Raw genomic sequence first — 15,096 nt, 5'->3', positions numbered from 1 at the left:
CTACCAAAGAACACAAATGTAAATGTCAGAATTACAAAATCAGATTAGAATGAAAATGGATTTAAATTTGATTTCAAAATAAAGCAGCTTTTTGCTCAAATTGTGCATCGATGTTTATCATATCAAAATTAGAAGTCAGTTGACCGTCTCATTTATGAGAGGAGCTCTACTGTTTTTTGCAACACTGTCAAGTTAGCAATATATTTATATTATCTGGTTAGACTTTCAAAATAAAGCTTGCTAAGAAACAATTTACTTTGAATAAGTTTTGGACGACCAACAATAATTAACACATCGTTAACCTTAGCACCAACCACCCTTTAAATTTTTGGATAAAGACAGGGAGGTCTGAACATCCAAGATCACTTTTTTAACCAGCTAAAACGCAGTTACATCCTCAACATGTCACAATTTTGCTTTACAATTTTGATAATTTGTTCATTTTAGCGTTGAAAGGGTGACGAAAGTGACGATTGTAGTGAATTTCTCCAAAATCATTTTGCAGCAGTTGGTATAATCCGGTCTAGACAAAGATGTAAAAAAAATATGCCACTTTATGGGCCGTGTGATTTTAACAAGAAGGTTCAGGGACATCATAAAGGAAGCCGTGTTAAACATTCCCCACAGAAGAAGAATAAAGAAGACTGAGCACGTGCCCTGGATGCTGACGTAGTTCATTAATATGTTACCTGAACGGAAGACGAGTCTTCTGGGACCTCAGTGGTTGACGCTGATAAGCGCTGGACTTGAATGCAGCTCTCGAGATTGTGGCCGGCTCGACTTACGTTTGAAATCATTTTGTCGTTGTGATGCACTGCTCACTTATACGATCATTTTAGATGCTAAATTGAATGAGATGCAACTTGAAAATCACAGTTTATATGTGTGTGAATGTGTGTGTCTTCCAATAGTCGGTGAAAAAACTTTCACTTTTGAAAGTCTTTTCAACGGGGCTGTAGTCATCAAACGTCTTTTCAGTGGAAAAATGCCCACTGGGTTGTGAAATGGTCACAGCATGGTTAGGTTTAAGGCTTTGAAACGACTTGGCTTGTGCACTTTTATCACGTCAGCTGACTTCAGCATCATATCAAAAGAATAAGCTAACATCCAGACATGATGCTAGCGGGCCTCCTAGCTTGTCGCTCTTTGACCTGGTGGGCCACTGTCCAAGCTGCCATGCTTGACTAGTTGGTACTGAAAACAAGCTGACCATCCACAAGATCTTGGAGGAGCTTGTGTTTGTGGAGTCTGTGTCTCTTGGTTGAGCCTCTCGTTGCATCTTTGCATTCAAAGGCCAAATTAAAAGTTAAGAGTTGTCTAAAGAAGTCAGCGGGTTTCATTCAAAGTAACAGGGAGCACTTTATAACAACCACAGCCTTTAGCAATCTGTAACTAACATGACTCATACTGTTTTAATGCATGGATGAGTTTTTTTCATTATTAAATGTGTTCTCTGTAGGTGATGGATGTGGAGTGTGGCACGGAGGAGAATGGTCACAGCAGGTCTCGGGTGCAGATCCGAAGAGAATGGACAGACATGTCCAAGTATACAAAGACTGTTTACAGCGTTCTGAAGTGAAAACCACCATGATCACTTTCAATGATCATAAATGAGAGATTTTATAATACAAAATAGTGTAACAGTCTTACATATAATCACAGGTACTGTACTAGTATGAGGCTGATCTAGTGCATGTGTCTGAAATGGTCGTTTCTGTGTTAGAGGGAAATTCCTCTGGAGTGACTAAGTAGCACACCTGTCCAGTGTGTATCATGTGCTAAGGTTGAAACCTGGAGTCCATGCGTGCTTCTTCTATACAGTCATGGTTGATACTACATTTAGCCCACAGGAAATAAGCAAAACAATAAGTGTTTGCAGCATTAACACATTTTATTAAAAATTTAAATATTTTCATCCCATTAGGATTTCTTTTAGATTTTGTTGATGGTAGATGAAAATTCAAGGCATTGCCCCCACTTAGCTTGGCTTATTACAAACTGGATGTACAATAAATGCTGCCTGACAGCCTCAGCTCAGGGACACAGAGCCCCACAGCCTTTTCTTTCTCATGTTCACTTAACACATGTATTATGCAGTACTGTGTATGTGTGTAGGTACACTGTAAGTGTGTTCAGACACATGTTAACATGTTGATTCACACATATATGAACATATATCTCAGCGTGACCTTATTTAACTCCCAGAATGAATTCAACCTTCAGCCTGAGCAGAGGCTGAGTTAGGCTGAGTAACTGACCTTTTCGGTTAATTTTGGATTTCCATTTTTGTTTCCATGTTAGATAGTATGAGGCCCGGATTTTAAAGTTAAAATGTTTCTGTGTTAGCCATTATTAAAGTATGTACTTTATTGGAAACTGCCAACCATCACCCCACAATACAGAACAGTCATGACCATGAGACCACACAACCAAACCACAACAACAATAACAACAAAGGTGTGAACTTACCCGTGACACAGCGAAATCTGTGGAGGACAAAAAGAGAAAAAAAATAAGGCTTTTTATTCACTTGAAACTACATTTAATTTTAATCAATACAAAGACTCTAGTAGCAGTGGTCCCTTAGCCGTTTTTTCCTTTGGGTTTAAAGATCAGAGACAATCCAAGTACTGTAAGGGAAATGATGTTACCTCTAGTTTACTGTGACCTTAACTGTATGACATGAAACTCTGTGCTGAGACAATCGATTGTACAGACGTTATTTAAGATGATAACTGCGGTAAAAGTTTTATTATTTTTATATTTTATTACGTCTGCTGCATTAATATTGCCACATTGTTAGAAATGACTTAATGCTGGTTTATAGCATTCTACAAGCAAATGGAACATTTTAAAGACCCACACAGGACTTTTTATTCAGTGTGCATGAGCTTTTTTTCCTTTTAAGACTATCCTGGATTCACACTCCTTCAGGTGTTCTTGTGTCTAAAGTGGCTGGCTGGCTTCCAACGTGGTTATATCAGTAAGCAAAACTTTGGGGTCTCAGTGAGATGCTTTTATCTGTCTGTGTTTGAGTGTTTTAAGATTATTGTTTTGGCCTTTCTACAGAACTTTATTGACAGGACTGTGAAGAAGACAGGAAACATGGGAAGAAGAGGGTGGAGATGAGGTGAACAAGGGGGCCGAGGCCGAGGAACCTGAAGTCGATGCATTGAGTACTTTGCCTCCCTCTGTATATGGTACGCCAGCATTACAGACTGAACTAAACCAGCCCGCAGCACAAAAAAAACCCAATATGCATTTTGTTGAAACAGCACACACTGAATTTATGTATGTAACGAGACCTTAAATTATACCACTGCCTCCACTTTAAGCTGGATTTATAGCTCTGCATTAATAGGTAGCATGCGTGGGCCAAGTAGCTACACTGTAGCTGACATGTGCAACTGTATAGCCTGACACATCGAGTAATGGTAGAAAATTCTAATGTATTGAAATAAAGGATTAAATGGACATTTTGACAAAAAACAAAATGAGGTTGAATTCAAAAACATGACATTTAGCTCGAGGCACATTTTAATAATCAAGTTGTTCCGCTGAGTGTGTATGAATTTCTACATTTCCCCCCTTTTATATCCAAATGTCGATTTGTGCACAGCTTCATTTGAAGACATCCACACAAAATGGGAAGAATCTACAGTGGGCAGAGTTGTGCCCAAAAAAATAGAGCAGGTGTAGTTGGGTGTTACAAAATAAGAGGGTTTATGTCAGTGGCAAGTATGATGGTAGGCATCTATGCAAATGCTCATGCGTGACACCTGCTCAGGTTTAAAGACTTACAGATGCAAACGATACTTTACACAAAGCGACAGAGAGAAATGAGGATAAAGAGAGAAAAATAACATGTAGAGACAATGAGAGTGAAACAGAGTAAGAGTGAGAAAAGGACTAATAGGAGACTCTGCAAAAAGACTGAGATGCGAACAGTGAATGACATAAACAGACAGAGACAGGAAACCAAAGCCTCAATCTGACACGTAACCATGGAAACTCTCTCCACACATCAAGAGGAACTGGGGGAGTTTATTCTTTATCTGTCTTAAGGCTGCTCACCTCCTCTTAAGATGCTTTTTACAACAACACAGAAAAAAAAATCTACAACCAACATTTACTGTCAAACTGCAGCTTTAAATGAGACGCACAGCTGAAGGACTCACTGCGGTTACAGCGAGGGTCTGTCGGTTACAAAATAAAAGTTGCTAAATGTCTTCACCCTTGAAGTCGGTGAAATGCTGACATTAAATCGTTTCTCTGATCAATTGAAGCGTACGACAAGCTGATTTATTCAGGTCACACCCCGCGTGAACTGATTAATCATGCATGCAAAGCAATTAACCAACACGTGTCCTTTATTTAAGATGTGTGCACATTTTTACAGCATCAATAATTTCGTTTATTCAGCAACTTTAAAACTTATTTCACTTCCCATCAACAATAAGCTAAACTGATCTTTGGTTCAGCTCAAATTGGCTTCTATTTATTGAATTATGAATACTGATGCGCTGTTGAAAAAACAAAGTCCAGATGAGCTGATGAATCTGAAGATGGATGAGTTTGATTTTAAGAGTAATTTCTGCTCTTGGCTGAGCTAAGTTGGTGTGACGCTGCTAAATGGACATACATTTAAACACAGATGCTAACTTCTTCAAAAGATCAGACTGTGCTGTTGCATTAAGACTGTTTTACTTAAATCAGGCTTTTGACAAAATAACAGATGTGAGAAGTGAGAAACAATCACATGACAGAGCTACCGAGACCTGATTGGCTCGACTTGGGCTTTTTATATTTTAATTTTCTCAGATGTTTGGGGTTGTGTTGGTCAGAAGGTTGTTGGCTCACTTAATTTGTCGATAACCACCTGACTTGACAGCTGTGCCCAAACTCACTCCATCTTTACTATGTGTAAAATATTCACTCCATCCATCCATCCATCCATCCATCCATCCAACCATTTATTCCACTTATCCGGAGTCAGGCTAAGCAAGTTAGCCCAGATGTCCCTCTTCCTAGCAACATTTCCCAGCTCTTCCTGGGGTATCCTGAGGTGTTCCTAGGCCAGGTGGGATATATAATCCCTCCAGCGAGCTCTGGGTCTACCCTGGGGTCTCCTCCCAGTAACACGAGCCCTGAAAACCTTCACAGGGAGGCGCCCAGGAGGCATCCTAATGAGATGCCCGAACTACCTTAACTGGCTCCTTTCGATGCGAAGGAGTAGCAGCTCTACTCCGAGCTCCCTCCGGATGTCTGAGCTCCTTACCCTATCTCCCTATTTTCACGTTCACCCTTCTTATTTCACCGTCTTATTTCTGTGAGTATAGATTTTATGCTTTATGTATTGGCCTTTGTGGCACGAGGTGTCTGGGGGCAAACTCTCCAGGGTGATATTTTAAGATTGAAGGAGAGTATATACACTATGTTTTAAGCCATTTGACAACTTCATCCCTTAGAGCCTTTATCTTATTTTGTATCTAATTATTCTCAAAGTTTCTTCATATTTTTGCGTGTGATGAACTATTTAAAGCTAACATAGGTAGGACTTGGTCGGGTATGATGATTCATCCATCGATCCATTGTCTATACTGCTTATCCTGTTCAGGGTCGCGGGAGTGGGCTGGCGCCTATCCCAGCTGTCACTGGGCGAGAGGCGGGATACACCCTGGACCGATCACCCGTCAGTCACAGGGCTGACACACAGAGACAGGCAACAATTCATGCTCACATTCACACCTACAAGCTGAGTTACCAGTTCACCTAACGAGCATGTCTCTGGACTGTGGGAGGAAGCTGGAGTACCTGGTTCTATTCTGTTCACCTAATGATCATAGTTAGACTATTCATGGACTGCATGACATACTGGGAAGTGTTATTATTGACTTAAATCCTGTTATATTTTTATTTTTATAAGAACTGCATCCTGTAATTTTATAATAAAGGCTTGTTGCTTGTTTTTATCTATTTCTCTCACCTTTGTTGTCGGCCCTCAGCTCCTCCTGCAGGAAGTCGCTCTGCCGGTTGCCGAGTACAAAGGCCAGGAAGGAGAGGATGAGGGCGTCCAGGATGCCAATGATGGCCAGGATGTAGGCCCAGCGCACCGAGCAGTTACCCAGCGTGTACCTCCCCGTGTCCTCTCCACACATGTCCCGGATGATCTCAGCGTCCCAACCGTTTGGGAAGATAATACAGCCGAGCACCAGACACACGGCTGCAGGGGATAAAGAGGGAAGGATGGAGGAATGAAGGGGCAACAGAAGAAAAAGTAGATGGGAGAAGTAAGCAGAAAGATTGATGGATATGGTGGCCACATAGAGGACAATGTAATGGTATTTGGTGTGTGTGTGAGATTGGATTTTGTCAGGCAGTGCATGTAATAATGTTCACAGCGATCGGTCAAGGGGACAGGGTTATGTTCATTGAAAAGCAGCACAGGAAAGAAAATCAATACAGGAAGAGGGTCGAGTTGTACAACAAAGCAAGATTGAAAGTCAGGGTGACGTTGCAGGAGGGTGAGGCAGGTGGGGAGAGAAAATGGGTTTATGCGTAAAACAGCGTGCAGGGAAGAGGGTCATGTGACGTTAACGAGATGAAAGTGAGAGAAAAGAGGGGAGGCAGAGGAGAGAAGACAGAATATTAGTTTTCTTTTTCACTCTGGGTTGTTAGTCTGTCGCATTATTTCCAGTGTCTCCTTTATAACTCAATCTCTTCCCCTCTCTGTTCTTCAGTGCAGGCAAGCTTTAAAAGGACGGAGGCAGAAATAAATCGAACACGCCAGCATGGAGGAGTGAGTGGAAATGAATAAAGAAAGCATGCACAGCTGCTTTAGCCAGGCTGCCACTGATAGAGCAGAGGCACACTAAACTAAGCCATAGTCATAGCTCATAGCTCGTAATACAATTTGTATCACGTGTTAGCTTGATGATGGGATTGTTTATTGCCGGAATTGACCTTTTGAGTCGTAATCTAGTGAAATATATTGTTTCCACAGTAAATTTTTATACACAACTGCAGTTGTGTATAAAGCAAGTGCTTAAGATAATGCATCACACAGGTTTTGAATCTTTGTGTTCCTACTGTTTTTGAAAAGAACTGTTTATTGCCTTTGTATGAATGATTCAAACAGGCAGACTATGTGCACATTATGAGAAAGAAATTAATGGAATGTTACAGCCCATAATTAGAGTGATGCTCTTATTTATTTGTGTTAAGTACTGAGTTAGTCTAGCTAAGCATAAAGACTGAAAGCAGGGGGAATTGGCAGACCTGTCTCTGTCAAAGGTAAAAAATATACCCGCTAGCTTATCCTTTAAAGATAAAAAAACACATGTTGTATACTTGTTGGTGTTTAAGCTATACAGGAACAGAACAATTAGTGTTGATAGGAGGAGTCTTGTTGTCACTGGGAGGCTCTGTCCATGGTGCTGAATCTGTGTGGACTAGCTCCAATTCCAAAACATGATGCAAAGTCTCTCTCTTTCAAACACACACACACACACACACACACACACACACACACACACACACACACACACACGCTTATTCACTTTCTGGCTGATAGATGAAAAGATGGATACCTCTCTCATGCTGTTGTGTTTAGTATGTACCTGGAAAAAGGAGGTATTTAGCTTAAAAAACGGTAACAGCTAGCCTCACTCTGTCCAAAAAAAATGTCTACCAACACATGTAAAGCTCACTCATTTATATATCACATATTGTTTGTCTCCGACAAGCTTCTGTTTACATTTTTGTTTGTTAATGGGCGATGCACCAAGAGGAACTTGTGAAAACAAAATGTAAATGTTGGGCTCACAAATCTGTGAGGATTGTTGGCAGTCAGCATTCTCCCATGAGGCCTGAGTGTTCCCCTGGTGTGCAAAGGGTCCAGCTGAGGACAGGCTGGCCCTGACAGATGGGTCCCTGAATGCCTCATTTACTAGACCACTGCTACTGTGCACAAACCGTATTAAACTCAGCTGATGTAAAGGCTCAGTGTGCAGGGACATAAAGGACTGTGGAATTCAACTGATGTAAGGAAAGTGAAGGAGAGGAAATCCCAACTGTCTCAGAGAGAAAGCTGCTGCTGTTCTGAGGAGGTGAATGTACAGCCTATATGTAGTTTAATACAGAAGTGTGCAGGCCTGCAGTTTGGCAATGCAGCGAAGAAATTGTCACTATGCATAAACCAGATGGCACCTTTTAGGCTATGGAATATACAAGCAATGACTTTGTTGAGGTAAACGTTAACTTGTATTTATTGGTCTTATAAACATTTCCAATAAAAATATTGATTAATGCAGTTTTAAGTTGGGTGAAATGCAACAAAATATGAACCACAAATTGTTATGAGAAATGACACATATAGATTCTACATCGGAAATATAGGAGGCATGGTGGTGAAAGAGATGAATAAAACAGAAGGGTATATTCGCAATTCCAAGTTGTCAAATACCTGAATTTTGTTAGGACCTCAGCACTTTGTAGAGACGCTTAAGGTACCCTTTGGCGTCTGCATGAGCAGCAAGGGGCTTTCGAGTAACTCCAGTGAAAATCCTGTTGACAATATCAGACGCTCCATAGCGTCCTCATCCCACAGTGGCTTCTTATACGGCCTACCAAGGTAGAGTTGGTTTTCTTTCTTTCTAACAAGTGGCTAAAATGAAATGGTCTGTTTGCTTAGGTTAAGGCATAAAACCTACATGGTTACATTTAGAACAAACATCATGGGGTAGGTAACAATATTGACCAAACACTGTATTTTGGTATCACAGAACTCAAACGCAGGGTAAAAGTCCTGGGTCGTTTGACCAATGTATGCCCCCGACCACACAAAGCGGACTTTAAGTCGCTCTGAATGTCTAATTCTGCTGCGGGTGGTTTCACATTTAAGTTAGTTGAAAGCCCTTTGCATCTAATGCAGACACTGAAGGCTACCTTGTGCGTCTGTATGACACACCGAGGGCCGAGCTGTCTGATTCAGATTTTCAAAACTCACCCATATGACGTTTTAGTGTCACAAGCTGCTGAACACGTTTCCACCTTTGTATGATACCTACAGACGTTACACCACATTGAGCTCTCTTCCCTTTTATTGAGTGGTTCACAGAAAACATGACATCCAGTTTTTTCAGTGTGGTTTGGAAGCAGCCACAACAGTTTTACTGTGGTATGAAGAGTTTATGTTCTCTTGTGTATTTCTTTTAGGCCTGCCTGTCAGAGAGAGGTGAACAAGACTCACTCTTAATAATTCATCGAGCCTCGTTTAAATCTGTGTCAGGCAGGCTGGGACGCTTCTCTGCCAAGCAGCTAACACTTCTTCCTCTGTGTGTGCATGCGTGCGTGTGTGTGTGTGTGTGTGTGTGTGTGTGTGCTCATGCATGCTCGATAGTGAATTGGATTGTCTGTGAATAAGTTCACCCATGTGAGAAGGAAACTGTGACTGACTTGATCCCATTTTTGAGGCAGAATACTTTGAAGAGGTACTTTGTAGCGTCTCTTACAGTCACTTGACTCCTCACACAGAGCTGCTTCACAACCATTATAATGCAATGTTACAATGTTACAATAATACACTGACAGCGGGGGCCTGAGTAAAAACTAGCATAATAATTATCACATCAACTTTAAAATTGGTCAATATATTATATTAATGGTGATTCAGCCTATGACCCACTGATTAAGCCTTTGCATTTACAGTATATAATATTCTTACAGACTGGCTGTCTGGTGCGACTTTCACGGAAAAAATCACAAGCGGCGCCCAGTTAGTGACGCGTTTTCCATCAGCCAGCAGTGGTTGGTCTGCCAGAGAGGGTAGGCGGAGCTAAGCGGCTGCTTTTCTGGTCTCTGCAGGTGTTGCGAGTAAACAGTAATCTACTATGGCTGAACAAACAAAGAAAAGATGGATGACTACAGATACAACTTCAAAAATAAGAAAATCTAAAGAAAAAGAAACAAACTCGACGCTCAGATGAAGGCAAACAGTCTGAAAAGGAAAGCGACCGTCAGAGAGGAAAATCACGAGTTACAACTGGAGCCAACCGTGGACGTCACTCATGCAACACTGTCTGGATATCCGGGAAGTTTGCTCCCGCAATTATCACCAAAGGTGCCACCAAAGAGAACGAAACTGAGATCTTAGAGATCATAACTTTAAAGAAAAACACCGACTACATCAACATATCTAAAAAATTCAATAAAAACTGTGATTGAAACTGAAAGTGATGCAAGTGAAAAGGTGTGATTTCCCAGATGAACCGCAGACTATTTTGAAATTAGTCTGCATGCACAACTTTTGTGCTCTCTTGCTACAGGCTGCAAGGTCATGCACTACTAACACACTTAAAACATGCATGCTTTATGTAAAAGAAATATGTGAGTTGTTTGGGAAGATGCATCTGCTTTAGTGTCTGCGACAGAGCAGACTTTCAACACACTCTAAATATCAGACGTAGTGAAAGGACTGCTAAAGTCTGCTTGAAGTGGCTGCTGTATACAATACAGGGTTTGATGGCAGGAAGGGGATTCGAGTCCCCGTATGATTTAAGAGAAGATGTAGTAGAGGCTACATTCAATTATAACTAGACAACACCATAAAAAAGGGGGTAACATCAGAGTTTAGCCATGCAACGATCTTTATAGCAACATTTTTATTCGTGATTATATAAGAATTGGTATTTAACTGCAGTTTGCTGCCCCTAAAGTTTTGGAACGCAATTTACTGCCATCTACTAAAAACCCGTCTGATAATTACACTTCGGCCTCTTGGTCTCTTCTTTAACATCCTCTTTAGTCTCTGTACCTCTGCTGTGGTGCGTGATATGATAAAACAGAGCAGAGACTGGTAAAGGGAAGAAGGGAGGTGTTCGCCTTCAGGGCTTTTTATTGCCAGAATTCATGCAATACTTTCCCGCTGAAATTGTACCCACTCAACCCAATCAGGAACAGGCATTTGGGGCTGGGAGTTGGAATGAAAGAGCCAACGTTATCCTCATCACAAGTCAGTGTAGCTTTAAAATGACTTCTGAAATGTTATTTTAAGATTTGTTGCATAATGTTGCTTTAATAATTTAGCCTGGCGCCCTTTAAATATCAGGCTTTGGTACCAATCCAATGCTGTGACATACTAACTCTTATCCCTGTCAGATCTCACATATACACTGTATACAACACAAGTCTCTTTTAAAGCAAGTAAAACCAAGGCACCGTCACAGCCAGTTGTATTGTGGCGATGCTAAATGTTAACATCCATGCAAACATGCTCGTATAAGCCAAACAGAGATACGGAGGTGCGGCATGTTTGGCATCTGTAGAAGAACGCTGCAACTGAGTCTAAAATCAAAGACACTGTGGTGAGCATGAACTCTGGGTATACCAGGTCTCCATGTTAACAATTGGTGGGCTTTTCATTCTAGTTGCTTTAGATTTGTTCACTGCACAGTGTTAGAGAGCAATGGCAACTTCCACGCTGATGAAACCAGGAGCATGCACACATCAGTGGCTGCTCACAGTGTGCAAACCACCACAGAGGACATGATGTGTAGATTGGCACACAGAGAGAGAGAGAGCATGCTGAGCCCTTCAGGCACCTGTGGCCTTTCTGTGTGTGACCCTTATTTTAAAATGAACATTTTATCATCACCACCAGAAAGCCTCTTGAATAAGACTGTGGTGATTTATTCCCCTGATGCTTTAGTATTGAGGAATGCAATTATCACTGCTAGGTTTAATTTACTTAACAACATTAAATACTGAATAAAAGCTTTGATTTTTTCTTAATTTTGACAGTTATTATTTGGACACTGTATTTGTGCTGCACCAAAGTCTCACAGAAATGTGTGACATAACCAAGACAACAAAGTATTATGCTGTGGTGGCACATATTGTAAATTATGCACCAGCTAAACCAATGCAAAGTGCACATGGGAAAGAAGAAGAAAGCCTCTTTCAAGTCAAGTGAATTTAGTCATTGTCCCGAACGGGCAATTTGTACCACAGCAAGCATAAAAACACATACCAAAACACAAAACATGCAATACAATAAAGAAACATAGGAGTGCAATGTTAACTTCCACAGCAGTCAGCGTAAGCAAGTGTCAGAGTGACTTGTACCTATACATAGGTACACTGCGGAGGTGTCCACCGTAACCCCACAGGGGCTATAATTAATACTAATAATGATAATATTAATATTAATAATAATTTAATGCACCTGGCAACATCACCATCAAGAGGACACGATTCAACATATCCTCATATATAATGATGGACCATGTGTTACTGTGGATCGTTAGATCATCACTACAAATATAAAGTACTGTACATCAATGTTAAAAAGCACAATTGTCACTGTAAAGTCATCATCATCATCATCATCATCATCATCATCATCCACACTAGCTCATCAGCAACAATAGCAATTACCTCTTCTTGCCATCATTGTTCAAGGCATGAATGGAGAACAGGGTGAAGGAATTTTAACACGTGGTTAAAGTTGTATCAGTCGTAGTTTGGTTCGGTTTAGAAAAAGATGCTCTGGGTAAAAATAAGTACATAGGGAGCGCCTGGTAGCTCATGTTGTGGAGCATCCACCCCGTGAGCAGATGCTAAGTCCTCACCTCAGATGCCCAAGTAAGTCTCCAACCCTTGTACAGGCATCCTAAGCGGACCTTATCAGTCCTTATTCTGCCATCACCATAAAAAAGGATTGTTTCTCTTGACTTTGATCCTGTAGTTCTGGCACGTTATTTTGACACATTATGTCGACCGCCAAGTAACACAGTGTTTCGTGGTTAATACTATAACTGTAGGAGGCTGTAGGAGTCTACACTGAACAATATGGCAGACAGATTTGAAATTGATCAACACTGAGTCACACACAGACACTTTAGAAGCTCATTCATGCAAATCTGTGTCTCAGCATCTCCATATAACATGAAGAGTTATTAATGCCTCCACTTCCAAAGTTCATGCGAAATATAACACTTTATCACTGCCAGAAAATGAGCATGTGAAACACAATGTCTGTCACAAAGTCTGTAATTAAAGCTGGATCTTTAAAAAAGACAACAAACAGTGATCAGGTGCTGGATACCACAGCTCAGAACAGGAAATAAAAGTTTGTGGGGAAAAAAGGAAAAGAAAAATGGTCGCTTTGATGATTGACATGAACCTCTGTGTCTCTCTCTGTCTGACAGTATTTCAGTGCAGCTCTGTATTAAACACATAACAGTTGTATTAATTTTCCCTTCTATTCTAAGCTTTAAAAAAGAAAAGCATCTCTCAGGTGCTCCTGAGTCTTTGGCATTTCAGAGGCACTAATTAATGTTTGCTTGGGCAGACTGTGAGGAGGTGGAGCAGATGACTTAACTGATTCTGTTAATTCAAGGATAAACAACGCAAAAAAACAGGCCCATTCCCACCAGCCCAAACACGTACATGTGAAAAATTGACACTTTTTTTGAGCCAAATTAAAACAGTATTTATCGCCCAAGATCTTTTTTGTTAAAAGGGGATTAAATATATGTTTCCATATTTCTCTCTTATACGTATGTCACAGACAATTTTTGTATTTCAGATGGTTGCAAAATAATGTACAGAATGACAGCCTTGTACAAAGTGACACTATCTGTTGATCACACCTCATTCATAACACAGTAACAAGTATGTGCATTGCATCCACAATCTCTAATTTAACTTTATTTCCTACTTGACTAATTAAACATTACTTCATTTGCAATGGTAGATATTGCTATTGTATGGATATGGATGTATGGATGCTACCAAGATCAGCAGGTGGAGGTAAGTGAAGCAGACAGCAGACGGTTTCATGAGAAAGAGTCCAGTTCAGGAGGTTTAGTCGGGTCTTGTGTATTTCACTCCATACACTCCATGCAAAAGACAAATGTGACATTAGGCTGCAGGAACTCCGTACTTATACAGTTGTTTCTACTGCCAAGAGATCACAACACTGTACACCCCACCCTACAGCCCATGTGGCTGTGTATTGTGTAGGAGGTTGTAAATAGAAGCTGTGTGAGCCATCAGAGTAACTTCCACACTCCCACAGAGGAGCGGGGTAGAGCTCTCACAACCCAGCCTGCATATTCCAGGTCAAGGCAGGGACGATTCGCCTCACTACCAGGTAGGACCGCTGAGCCATGGCGCTCACGGAGCATAGGAGCTTTAGTCCTGCCAGTGACCGCAAGCGGATCATTGCTCTTGCGCTGAATAGGTCCTGGATAAACCAGAGGGGAATTAGTCCTCTGCTGGCAGGACAGGTTCCTATGGAGCAGCTTTATAGCCCCTTCTCTTCTCTCTCTCTCTTCTCGCAGTTTAGAAAGAGTAGAATCCAGTAGTTTGAGGAAAAACGAAGGTTTAGTTTAGATCTTTAGTCTCAGAGCACATTTTTAAGGGACGTAGTCGTTTTTTCACTCTGCAAAAGATTCGCAGGAACTTCATTATTATGCAGTTCATGCTCCTGCCAAGAGATCCCAACACTGTATGGCCTACATGCAGTATGGCTGTGTACTCACTGTGTGTGGTTTAGTATGAATTTTATATTTTTAATTTTACCCAGTACATATCAAAAAGATCATTACAAACATTACATGTAGTCTATAGATAAAAGACACAGAGTAGTATTTAGAGACAGATTACAGAAAGTGCCCTCATGAAGTGACAAGAAGACAGACAAGTGACAGATGATGGCAGATGTTCGCGGCTGATCTGAGCTGTTCCATCAGCTGTGGGAATCATCAGAGTTACTTCCACACTCCCATAGAGGACAGGTAAGAGCTCTCACAACCCGGCCTGCATTTTCTGGGTCGAGGCAGGGATGATCCGCCTCACTACCAGGTAGGACCGCTGAGTCATGGCGCTCGCGGAACATGGTAGCTTCCGTTAGCGCTGAAGGGGTCCTGGCAGGATAGGTGCCTATAGGAGCCTAAGACCTTTTCCTTTCCTCTGTTGCAGCTGGATTTCTGTCACCTCTGACTCATATTACAGTATATGTAAATATTTTATAATGTGCAGCTTATTAACTGCTACACATAAGTGCATCCATACATCAGTTTAGTCTGTTCA

General features: G+C 41.1%; 1 protein-coding gene across 2 annotated transcripts in view; it reads right to left on the bottom strand.

Moving 5' to 3' along the window:
- lhfpl4a (LHFPL tetraspan subfamily member 4a) overlaps positions 1-15,096 on the bottom strand; it is a 41,549-nt gene that overhangs the window by 7,922 nt on the left and 18,531 nt on the right. For both annotated transcript variants that reach the window (XM_069678832.1, XM_069678833.1), the window contains exons 2-3: positions 5,987-6,223; positions 2,470-2,486 (exon numbers count right to left, since the gene is read on the bottom strand). In XM_069678832.1, coding sequence (XP_069534933.1) covers positions 2,470-2,486; positions 5,987-6,223 — 254 coding nt within the window. The remainder of the gene's footprint in view (positions 1-2,469; positions 2,487-5,986; positions 6,224-15,096) is intronic.

Source organism: Semicossyphus pulcher, unplaced genomic scaffold (assembly GCF_022749685.1).
Source record: "Semicossyphus pulcher isolate SPU_LCO1_2020_fin unplaced genomic scaffold, fSemPul1.0.p SCAF_3, whole genome shotgun sequence".
NCBI classification, from domain to species: domain Eukaryota; kingdom Metazoa; phylum Chordata; class Actinopteri; order Labriformes; family Labridae; genus Semicossyphus; species Semicossyphus pulcher.
This window is presented reverse-complemented; position numbering and strand designations above follow the sequence as displayed.